A 12,896-nucleotide genomic window follows, 5' to 3' on the forward strand; every position below is an offset into this window, starting at 1 on the left:
TGGCACGTGGGCCTGGAAAGGTAAGGTCTGAAAAACTGGCATATCAAGAAAGCCACACCACCACCAATTGTCGACACCCAAGCAATCGTTTCTTTAAGAAGGGGTTATTAAAATGAGTTTGTGTCCCAGTTGTCTGAAATTTAAAACCTCATTGTTTTCTAAGACACTAAACAGGTTTTGTTTTATGTTATTTGCTCTCCCTTGGCCCGCCCCTTCGATAAGCACAGCCACCACCACCGAGGCCTTGCACACACCTTTGCAGTGAACGGCGATGGCCCCTTCGGTGTTCTCACAGATGTTCAGGAACCTTCGCACGATGTTGTCACTGGGTGTGCTGCCATCTATGAAGAAGAGGTCATAGTGCTCGAAGCCAGCGTCTGTGAAGCGCTTTGCCTCATAAATCTTTTTGTTTAGCCTCACAACTGCAGTCACATTATGCTTTTTGAAATAAGGAAAGTAGGCTTCAGGGGCGTGAAGAGGATAACCTAAAGGAACAAAGGAGCAGTAAGCAAAAGGCATGCATTTCATCTTCCACAACCCAGAAATACAAAACTCTCAACAATGAAGTGTATAAATGTCAACAAAGCTTGGGAGGAAAGTGTGTTGTGTGAGAGAAGAGGTCACAGCAAGCTCCTAAAAGCATCAATCTGCATAACTGTAAGCACCACAGGAGGTTAAAAAGAAAACTTCTGTAAGTACTGAAAATACATCATTAAAGTTCAAAATCTCAACCTCTAGATTCGAATCCTGGGAGCATACTCTTCCCACTCCCAAAACAAAAGCATTCTTGAAGTAATCAAATGTGCATAACAGACCTAGAATGGTTCTTGGTGACTTTATTCTCTCTTGAGCTTTATTCTCTACTTGACAAATAGTTTTCAACTACAGCTGAAGCTTTTTTGCCATATGTATAGTTTTAATTTGTAGTACAATGCTCCCCAGAAGCAATTATTATTAAGCACCTACTATGTACAAGTCACAATTGCGTATCATTTCAAATTCTCAAAACCATCTCTTAAGTATGGCTAATTCCATTTAACAGATTAAGAAACTAAAAGAGGGGGTGTTGGGAGGATATTGGTCAAAGAAAACAAAATTTCAGTTAGAAAGGAGTATGTCCCAGAGATCTATTGTACAACATGGTGACTATAATAACAATGTATTATATACTTTAAAGTCATTTAGAAAGTAAAATTTAAGTCTTCTCACCACAAAAAATGATAAATATGTGAACACTTAAGTAAGACTTGACTTAACCATTCTACGATGTATACATATTTCAAAACTTGTTGTACACCATAAATATATAATTTTTATCAATTAAAATATAGATTTTTTTAGTTAAAAATAAAAAGAATAACTTTTGTGGACACTTCCTTTTTTTGAGGGAGGAAGATGCTCCACCTTTAAATCCCCTTTTATTTTTGAGTGGCTCCACCATCATGTGAGTATTCCTGGGAGCTACACAGTCAGCTGGGTTACAGACCTATCCTTAGCTAATCAGCCAAGGCAACCACTGGGGGCTTTGGCCATTGCAGGCCTTGCAATGGCAGCTCCAAAAGTTCAGGGGACTAAGTTCCCAGCACACTGATGGCCACATCTGTAACCCATTCAGGATTCACTGAACCCTAACATACCAGCTGAGTGCAATTATCTCAGTTGGAACCCATTCATGATGGGAGGTTCCAGGGGTGGCGGCAGCCAGCAAAGTGAATCAGACTGTTTCCACGCTGTGTGCTTGGCTGTATTTCTTGCTGCCTTGGATCCCTGTTATGCTAGTCAGCTCTCAGCTCCAAGCCAACTCTTATGCTCTGTGACACTGGGGCTGGAGTCCATATACTACACCCTACATTTCCCAGACTACCTTTCTATCTGGCTTCCTAGTGGTTGTAAAAATGGGAGGCACTAAACCTCAACCTGAGGAGGAGGAAGGGAATTCTTCCTGTCCTCCTGGCAGCATCACTTCAGCAGCAGAAAACAGGAGCAACAAGAGCTCCCAGCTTACTTTGGCTCTCATGCCACCATCCTGCTGCACTCATCTCTGAGGCTGGAGCCCTCATGGTCTCCACTCCTCAACCCCCAAATCCAAACACCAGCTGTGTGGCATTCCCTTCAGAGGTCAGAGCACCAGCCTTCTGGCTCCTCCTCAGAGCTCCCAGGTTCTGCTAACTCCACTTTTGTCCCTTTTGTCCCTTTTGTCCCCCCAGCCTTAAAGGTACTAGCTGTTTTCTCCAACATATTCTGGTTTCTTCAGTGTTGCCTTTTTACTTTTTAGTCTTCTTTGAAATAAACTCCTTGTATTAAACGCTTTATGTTTGAAATGCCTAGTGTGGTTCCCATTTTCCCACTTGGGTCCTGTTCATCTTTTAAGCCTAGTTCTCCAGCCTTTTCTTAAAGTCTATGAGCTACCCAACATATTCCAAAAACTGCCTTTTACCAGAGTTGGACAGCCATAACTGGTACATTTGGCTAGGTCACACAAAGGATGAAGACAGAATTGGAAGGCAGGACCAATTAATCCACAGCTCAGATATGTGATTTTCACAGGCTGTGTTGCTTTTGAGCAAACAGGTAAAACAGAGCTTATTTAAAATCTTCTGTGTAGAAACAATAACCTACACAAACATGGAGAAAACATGCTTTTCTAACTGCAAAAATCAAGTCTGTTTTCCTAGTTGGTTTACTTGCTCAAATTATTTCCCTGCAACAGATTTATAGCCTAAAGCAAAAAAAAGAACTGTAGTTGGCATTAAGAAGTAACGGTTTTTCTATTATGTGAGGAATGGGGAGGAGAAGGGCTCATAAACACCTGGGCAGCCTGCCCTGGGTGTGGTGGGCTGGTGAGAGCTTCTGCCTCTGGGTTGCTAGCATGCCTGGGACCTCCATGACAGCACCTGTCACACGTTGTGTTAGCAATTGGTTCGGTGCCTATCCCCTTCCTCCCTGCAACAAAGGCTGCAAGAATCTCTCTTTTCATATATGAATTTCCATCATGAGTAAATGGCAGCATAGCTAACATGCCTAAATAGACTATTAAGAGAAACTATGTATATATCTTTTGAGAAGAAAACACTGGACAGAAATTGTCCAAATATGGCAACAGGGCACTGAAATAACAATAACAACAATAATTGCACCTAACGTTTATCAAGCACTTACTATATGCTAGCCACTATGCTAAGTGCTTTATGTGGATTATCTCATTAAAACCTACAATTACTCAATTTCTGGTGCCTGGAAAAGCTGGCCCATACACATACAGCTAGTAAGAGGTAGAGCCAGTATTTCAATCCTGGCAGTCAGATTCCAACACCCATGCTGGGGCTAATTTCAAGTAAGATTCAACTTGATTCTATCTGTTAAGACTCCAAATAAGAGAACATGATATGAACATGAGCGGTTAGAATTGGTGAGTAGGTTTTATAAAAATCCTTAAAACTATTTAGAATAAATTATAACGAACAATGGAAATGTCCTATGACCTGTGAACAACTGTTTGTGGCTTTTACGGATGTACGTGAGTGCTTTTTGCGAGAGACTGGTTTTAGCAATGTGTATAACGTGCAGACCCAGAACTGATGGAGCCTTCATCCGACCCTTACTCCATCTGGCCACAAGATGGTGCGCTGGCATCACTGAACCACAACAAAGTCCTGGAGTTAAGCTGACCAAACACATGAACACGGTATCAGAGTCAAAAGAGATTTTTTTATTCATCTCTTCCCAGGCCCTCATTTTAAAGTTCGAAAACTGAAGAACAGCAGAGTCAAATGACTAGTTCACTCAGTCATTATTAAAAGTAAAAACTGCAAACTGAGCAGGCAAATGTAGAAAGACATAAAATCTGTTGATTAGGCCAGCTAATGATAAAAATGTAACCATAATACCTGCTATCTAACGCCTATTACGTGTGCCCAATACTCTGCAAGGCACTTCACATAACATCTCTAATCCTCACTAGGTGCCTGCAGTGAGGATCATATTTCTCCCACTGTGATATATAGGAAAACTGATGCTCAGAGAAGCTGTGGAACTCACTGAAGTTCACGCAGCCAAAAAGGAATGGAACCAGGCTTCAACCTGCCCAGGCTCTTTACTAAACGGGAAACTGGGCTTCTCTCATTAAAGGAGCAGGCTGATGCCTCAAATGGTCGGGATTCTCAGTCTGAAGCTATCTTTCTCTCTCTGTGTGTGTGTGTGTGTGTGTGTGTGTGTGTGTGTGTGTGTGTGTGTGTGTGTGTGTGTGTGTGTGTGTGTGTTTAAATAGAAGTGAGAATGACAGTGACACTTAAGAGACATTTTTACAGAAAATCTGAAATCCAAAATATCTGTTTCATTCTGCTGTTATCCATCATTTATCAATTCAAAAATGTTTAACAAAAAAAAAGTAGGGCTCTTCTCTTTCCCACTGTCAAAACAATGTGAATCAAAATGGCTAAAAGAAACTCCTAGTGTTCCCTATTGACACAAACACACACTTAAGGCTCTTATAATACATTCTGCCCAGATCCCAAGATTTTAGAGCTTCCTTTAGCTACCTCCTAGCAACAGCTACTTGATCACTTCTTTAAAACCTCAGCTTTTCTAATGAGCCTCTAAAATGACTTTCAGCCTCCTCAGAAAAACACAGGTTTCTCAATTCAAAAAAAAAAAAAATTACCAAGATGTCACTGTAATTGGATCAGGTTTATTAATTCCATCACAAAATTATTTTCTCAACTTCAAAAAGCATTTAAAAAGTTAAAGTACTTTACAAAAAAGTATAGTGAAGCTTCTAGTGAATATTAGATCTTAAAATGGAAATTCCAGTAAAATAGCAATATTTTACCAATGGCAGCCTTAAATGAAATTGTTCTAGGCATCATAAAAGCTGACAAAGGTGAGATAAATGTACTTTCAGATTTTTTTATGTCAATATGACAGGGCACAATACATGCATAGAATAAAATATGCATCTAGAGCGATATCTTAAAGTGATTATTTCTTGATTATATGATGTTTTTAAAGAGTTTTACTCTTTATATTGCTTAAATTTTCTAGAGTGAGCATGTACATCCTCTATAATAAAATTTAAAACAACACAAAATTCAGAATTAAACAGACCAATGTTTGAATCCACACGCCAACAATTACTGGCCTATGAACCTGGACAAGTTAGGTAATTCCTGTAAGCCTCCAGCTTCTCTTCCATAAAATAAATACCACCTGCTCCAGAGGGTTGTTCTGATCATTAAATAGATGATGTGTATGCAAGAGGCTTAGCACCCTTCCTGGCAGGTAAGCGAATGGTGGCTATAATTTTTCCCCATATTAAATATAGGACCAAAAAATGTTTTAAATATTTTTGACACTTATAACTTATTATACAAAATTGCATATCCTTTTATCTAGTGATTCTATTTCTAACAATTTAGAGAAGAAACTACAGCTGCAAAAAGATGTATGAACATCTATGCCAACCACAGCAGTTTTTAAAAAGTGAAAAACTTCATCTGGTTAAATAGATGATGAAATTTAAAAAGGAAAAAAAGAGTAAGAATAAGAAATAAACAACTTAGATCTCATTCAAAAATAAATTAACAGGCTGGGCTCAGTGGCTTAAATCTGTAATCCTAGTGCTTTGGGAGGCAGGAGGATCGCATGAGCCCAGCAGTTCAAGACCAGCCAGGGCAACACAGAGACCTCATCTCTACTAAAAATTAAAAAAAAAAAAAATCAGCCAGGTGTGGTGGGATGTGCCTTGCAGTCCCAGCTACTTGGGAGGCTGAGGCAGGAAGATCATTTGAGGACAGGAGTTCGAGGTTGCAATAAGCTATGATCACACCATTGCACTCCAGCTTGGGCAACAAAGCAAGAGCCTGTCTCTAAATAAACAAAAGCAAAAACCAAAAATAAATTAACACAATATGGCACAGTCATATGGTAGAACAAAATGCAATGCAGTCGTGGAAAATGATTATATGGATCTTCATTTACTGCTATAAAAAGAAGTCGTGATATGTTAAGTGAAGAAACCTGGCTGTAAGATAGTAACTATGTTATGATCCCACTTTTGTTAAAAAAAAAATTTTTTCAAAATGCATGTATCCATAGAATATACAATGTCTATATACATAAAAACTTTTAAATGGCTTTTACAATTATATCTCTCAATTTCTCATTAAGAAAACGTAGTCAAACACATGAATCACAAATGGTGAAAGTCTTTCGACTTTGCCAAACACCCAACAACAAAACTACTACTGAAACAATATCCCTACTAACATTTCCTGGGCCTGAGTCAGATAATTTGCACAGAAAGCAGGTTTAATTAGTCTTATCTTGAAAGGCCAATTGTCAGAAAGCAGTTTCCTCAGGCTCTCAACATGTAATTCCTAACAACCCAAAATGACAGAGGTTAATTATTGAATGTCCAGACCAAAAAAGATTATTTAGCAAGCTTATAAGTGAGAAGATCAAATTCTGACTTCACCATAGAGGTATCCTGTTTGTGAGCTTAACTCTCTAGACCTAGATTGCCCATTCGCACAGTAAAATCATGATTCAAGCACAGTTCCCTATTAAATATGTCACAGGTATGAAATGATAAGCATATTTATGAAAGCTCAAATTATAAAACCTAAATGCATGAATAACAATATACAATGAAACTAGATTCTAGAATATGATGATTAAAGAAAAATAACTAGATTCTAGAATATGATGATTAAAGAAAAATAAATCTTTTTTTTTTTTTTAAGAGACAGGGTTTTGCTATGTTGCCGAGGCTGGTCTTGAACTTCTGGCCTTAAGCAATCCTCCCACCTCAGCCTTCCAAAGTGCTGGGATTGTAGGCACATGCCACCATGCCCAGCTGAAGAATAAATCTAGACCAGAGGTTTCAAGTTAGGTTCCCTCAGAACACTGGTATTCCACCTCTATGATCAGATAGAAAAAAAAGGGGGGGTGGATATTTTGTTCATGGATATTTTTTCAATTTTATGTACTTCTCTTGTAAATTATTCTTGAACCTCTGTTGTCTATCATTACTTGTTTTCTAGGGAATGTTAGTAGATAGAAAAAATTAGTAAGTACAAAATAAGTCTTAATGGGAAAACTTGCATAGCTGATCATGTTTCATTCAAAAGGTTTAGTTTTGTTTTTATTTTTTTCCTAAATATGTATGCCCATGGCAATAAATTATGCTGCAAATAAGTAGTTTAACCACTGTCAGCTAGAAAATTGTACCTAGTTGTCACAATGGAACTAAGTGTATCAGTGTAGTGGCAATGTTTAGGAGCCCTCCTCTGGTTTGGAGTACCAGTTCTGCCTATTACTTTGTGACCTTGGGCAAATTCCCTACTAATAAGGCTCAATTTACTCCTCCCTAAAATGCAGATAACAATATCTATATCTCATAGAGTTGTGTTGAGTGTTAAAAGAGATAAATGCTGTGATCTGTGTAACTAGCACCTAAGTATTCAGTAAATGACAGATTGTCTTCATCATCATTCAACATGGTGTTACCCAAAGAACATCTTGATGTGTAGCACTCTACCAACAAATAAATCTGAGAACCACTGAAAGAATACAGCCATCTGCTTATGAGTTTGACCAGTTTGTTTCTCAGATTCTTCTCTAATAATTGGGGGTCAGGTAAAGTGAACATCCTATTTATGGCAAGTTCTAAAACTTATCTATGTTAAGTTCTAAAACAGTGATTATAGCTCCACCTACTGGAAATACAATATTTAACACACTATTACTACTGTTCAATTTTTTAAATTATGAATAAATATTCTTTGGAGAATATTACCAAAGAAAATAATTATCTGAGGAAGTTAAGAAACTTAGAAAGATAAATCAAAATAAATGTTTGGATGGTAAAGGAAAAAAAAACCTACCATTCTCAATTTTGCTTTTAGGATGTGGTCCACTAAATGCTAAAAATTTTCCTGGAACAATCCAGTTGAAGTCACCATTTTCAACTCGCTGGCAGAATTTTGTAAGAAAAGAGAAGAAAAATATTTTATAATTCTTATACAATTTAGGAAACCCTTACAAATAAAACTGTTTTTCACTCTTAGTACTAATTAGACATACATGTAGACAAACATAGCTTAAAATAAAAACATGCACCTGATTCTCAAAATGCTATTTAGGAATTCAATCCGCTTTAGAAAAACTTGTGTCTAGACTGTATGAAATGTTTAGAAACTTTTATTTACGGCAGAGGTATTTTGCATAAAATGTTTGTTTCCTGGCCACTCTGCAAAGAAATGAAATGGAAACAAACATTGCTTGTCCTGGCGATAAATAAGAGAAAATGGGAAATATGAAAACTTTTCATGAATGTAGGAAACATATTTTAAACAATGAAAAAACATCTGTAAATATCAAGCTCATGATGAATACGCTTCCAATTTTTTTTCTCTTTTTATAGGGCTGTTATCTCTTGTCAATGCCGATTTTTAGAGGGGGAAATGGCAAAAGGCAGGAGCGAGTGATATTGGCGCATCCATTCCACAAACCAGAGTCAGCCAAGCTGTACTCTGGAGGATAACAAGATTCAAGCAAGGGACATACATAGAGTCAGGTGCTCCTCCACTCCAGCTAATGAGACACCTTGTAGGAAAGCCAACTGAACACAGCTGATCTTCCAACTGAATTTTCATGTGAAATCTCTTTTTAAAATGTTGACTTTTTAAATTAAGTTTTTAACTCCTGTGAAACCAAATAAAACATGCCCATTGGCTGACTTTGAGCACCAGCTATCAGCCTCTAGTCTAAACACGCTAAGAGATCCTCAGAAAAGGCTTAAAAAGACCAAGAAAGTAGCCAAGCACATTCCCATGGCTCCATCATCTCCACCATTTTCTTCCCTTCCCCATGTGCCTCCGAACCATGGGACACTGGGGCACGAGTAAGGTTACCCCAAATTTTGCAGTCATTAGAAGGCATTTGTGCAATGCATCACAAAATATATATATCACCTCTTCACTTACGCTGTCTTTACCACCACCACCCCCTCCCCACCTACCCCTACCCTTGCCCTCCTTGTCTCCATCCTCAGGGCAGGGAAGCAATGTTGTTCTCTTCACTGGGCCATCCGTTACCATCCATATACAAAGCTTTCTCCCCCCATTATATGGCAAGGACCTCAATAGTAGAAAACTGACCCAATATAGACTCTGTACTCTACCATAAGAACACAATAAATATTTGTTAAACAAATTGGAATATGGCCATCAAAAACAAACTGAAGCCATTACTTTAATTACTTATATTACCCATTATCATTTCCATGAAAATCAAAACTTGGCTATAAAATATAACTGTCATTTTTTAAATGCAGATTTTTTTCCCAGTTATAAAAAGTTATATGTGAAACTGTGCATACCATTTTATAAACATCTGAACTGCATTTAATCTAGTTGTAATAAACATAATATCTCCAGCTGTGTGTGGTGGCTCACGCCTGTAATCCCAGCACTTTGGGAGGCCAATGCAGGTGAATCACCTGAGCTCAGGAGTTCAAGACCACCTAGGGCAACATGGTGAAACCCCGTCTCTACTAAAAATACAAAAAAATTAACCAGGTGTGGTGGTGTGCGCCTGTAGTCCCAGCTACTTGGGAGACTGAGGCAGGAGAATTGCTTGAGCCCCAGCGATGAAGGTTGCAGTGAGCCGAGTTTGCACCATTGCACTCCAGCTTGGGCCACAGAGTGAGACTCCGTCTCAAAGGAAATAAAAAAAATCTCCAAAACGCCCTAAGTAAAATCTAAGAAACCCTGAGTGTTATGATTGCACATGTGAAATTAAACCTCAAGCATAGCTTCTATTTATAACAACTTAAATAAAGAATCTAATTACGGCAATTAAAATTTGCTTGTTTAAATAAAAGTCTCAAATTAATTATCCAATATCTCTCAAGTAATTATTAAGCTTAACACAGTATTTGAAAATCCAAGAATAAAGGTATGCACTAATCATCAAGAGACTAAAACCAATTCTTTATGAACAATAAAAGAAAACAGGTTTCTACGGTCACTATTTCTGTATCCTTGACCACCAAGTAGGTTAGATAAATACGCTCTGCAATATCTGCTTCTTTGGATTACAGAAATCCATTTGGTTAAATAGCAACCTTTTATAATTAATCATATGGAGAGAGGCAAGGGGCTCCCTAAGATACATTCATTCACAGAACCAAAAGAATATGTTTGCAAATCCTCCTACCCAAAAAGATAAATAGTAGATAATATTGGGTTATATTCAGCAGCCAGGATAAGGCTGATGGAATAAACAAAAAGATTTAGGTCTTAGACCTAAATCTGAGAAAAAATTAATAAGGAAGTTACAGCTTTTAACTGACCTAATATAATATACGCTTACTTTGGTAGTCTTCCAAAGTTAATATTTGTGTCTTTATTCATAGTGAATTATACAAATGTCAATGTTTATCAATAATAAAATACTTTATATGACCCAAGTTGGTTTTTCTAATTAAACACACGCATACACTTCAAAGAAATCTAGATCAGACAGGAACTTAAGGTACTTTCCAACCCTACCACATTTTGTAAACAAATACCTAAGCAAGGATGAGGCAAGAGTATGATATCACCACTTCTGATCTAAAGCCTACTACCTACCAAATACTATGCAAAAAAACTATAGATGTTCTTCACTGCAAGAAAAATCCAAAATAAAAAAATCTGAATTCCTGAAAGTGATACATTTAGGTGTTGTTATTCACCGTGCTATAGGATTCTCCAATCTACAAAAGATTCACAGCTTTCTTTTGAATAACTCACTCTCCCGGTGCACTCAAAATATAATTTGACTAAAAAACATGAATTTTTACAATTCCTTTTTTTTATTTGGAGATGGAGTTGCATTCTGTTGCCCAGGCTGGAGTGCAACGGTGCGATCTCAGCTCACTGCAACCTCTGCCTCCAAGGTTCAAGCGATTCTCCTGCTTTAGCCTCCCAAGTAGCTGGGATTACAGGCACACACCACCAGGCCCGACTAATTTTTTTGTATTTTTAGTAGAGACCGGGTTTCACCATGTTGGCCAGGCTGGTCTCGAACTCCTGACCTCATGATCCACCCACCTCAGCCTCCCAAAGTGCTGGGATTACAGGCATGAGCCACTGCACCCAGCCAATTTTTATGATTTCTAAGAAATGCATTTGTGACTCTATAGTAACGGTCACAAATACATTTTTCTGTCCAAACACTGAAAACTATTTGACCTTTTTACTACTGTAACAAACCTACAATAAGATAGAAAAGATAGTCTTTGAGGTTGACGATTACAAGATTGATTTCCTATATCAACAGATGTGTTTTCTAGGAAAACATGCAGAAACAGTTTTGAAGCGCAATTCAACATTCATTTAGACATTTGCTGAGCCTTTATTATATATCACGGACTGTAACTTGGTGTCAAACATAAAATAATAAAAAGCATTCTCTATGCTTTTACAGAGTCCAAAGGCAAGTGGGAATGACAAATAACAGTAACAAAAATGGCAGCAAATATGTGGATACCACTGACTCTGTGTTAAGCACTAGTGTATTCTATACAACTTACTTCTCATAGCAACCCTATGAGGTAGATGTTATTTTCATCTTCGTTTTATCCATTAAAGAAAAAGTCACATTACACTTTGAACATGCGATACTAAAAGTACATAAGAGGAATGACAGTGGCACAAAGACTATTTTGAAATTTAATAAGGTAGAACCACAATGGCATTTTAAAATTCATTTAAAAAGTGCCTTCTTTATATTTCCCTAACTTCTAAAACAACAAAACAGTGTTGACAGTATAGTTGTATTACATAAACGCAAATATGCTGTAAGGACAGGCACTTTATGAGCTTAAAGCAAAGTAAATATTTGAGTTATTTGGTTTAAGTTGACATGCCATCTGGCTTTAAATAATAATCAAACTCTAGATTATTAATTTAGACTTGCTTTTGAGGGAGATGGTGTGGTGGAGCAAAAGAGGAGTGTCCCATGTGGATGACTGCTTCACCTCTGCTAGCATCAGCTATAGCAGGGAGACAGTGGAGTTGGAAAACATGTGGAGGCCCATTCCAAAAGTCCAGATCAGTGAACACCTCTGCTGGTACAACAGCAGGCTGCAAAAATCCAGTGCACATTTGCAGATGCCACTCCAATGTTCAAGACGCAAAGATGATTTGGAGTCAGCAGCACAAACATAGTTGTTGAAACTTGGAACTGGATGCACTTAATCATACAAAGTGTGTATAACCAGAAATCATGAGGTCCTCAAGAACCCCAGCAAATCAGGGTGGGCAAAGGAAGAGAAAGGATTTGAGAGGGAGGCTGAGAAAGATGGCTAGCCATGGAGGGAGGAGAAATCCAAAAGACAGCAAACTATAAATCAGGGAAGGAATGCGAATTAGAGAGCGACCCACAGAATAAACCAAGTAGGAAGAAGAAGAAGCATAGCCACTTGGTTTTACGAACCCCTGTGTTAGCAGGAACAGTTTCAGTAGAGGCCAGACCATAATTAAAGTCGAGACTGCTCTCTTAAGAAGTTTGGAGATAAAAGAAGGAAAAGATACCAAACAATCATTAAAGAGGAAGAAAAAAAAGCCATGGGGAATTGTTTAGGTCAGGGTAAGTCTCAAAACATTTTATAGACTTAACCAATGTGAGCTTTGAACCAGCAATGGGTGTAACAGATACGGAAACACTGGGTCCCCTCACTTTTGCAGTTGCGGTGGCCAGGAAGTAATTTTGCTTCCTTAAACTTGAGGCTTTGGAGTGGTGTAATGAACACTACCAGACAGCTCCAGGAGAATGCTTCTAATAGTTCTTCCAATATTCAAATCGCCACAGGAGGCGTACTTCCATAACTGCTCCAGGTGGTGAGGACA

The 12,896-nt window shown here is 38.0% G+C and overlaps 1 protein-coding gene across 9 annotated transcripts in view; it reads right to left on the minus strand.

Annotated features, from left to right (window-relative positions):
* The window catches only part of CDC14A (cell division cycle 14A), a 176,562-nt gene that overhangs the window by 57,492 nt on the left and 106,174 nt on the right, over window positions 1-12,896 (minus strand). For all 9 annotated transcript variants that reach the window (XM_019035893.4, XM_019035939.4, XM_055353124.2 and 6 more), the window contains 2 exons: window positions 7,884-7,971; window positions 255-485 (listed from right to left, as the gene is read on the minus strand). In XM_019035893.4, coding sequence (XP_018891438.4) covers window positions 255-485; window positions 7,884-7,971 — 319 coding nt within the window. The remainder of the gene's footprint in view (window positions 1-254; window positions 486-7,883; window positions 7,972-12,896) is intronic.

The sequence above is a fragment of the Gorilla gorilla genome, chromosome 1 (genome assembly GCF_029281585.2).
Source record: "Gorilla gorilla gorilla isolate KB3781 chromosome 1, NHGRI_mGorGor1-v2.1_pri, whole genome shotgun sequence".
Classification (NCBI taxonomy): domain Eukaryota; kingdom Metazoa; phylum Chordata; class Mammalia; order Primates; family Hominidae; genus Gorilla; species Gorilla gorilla.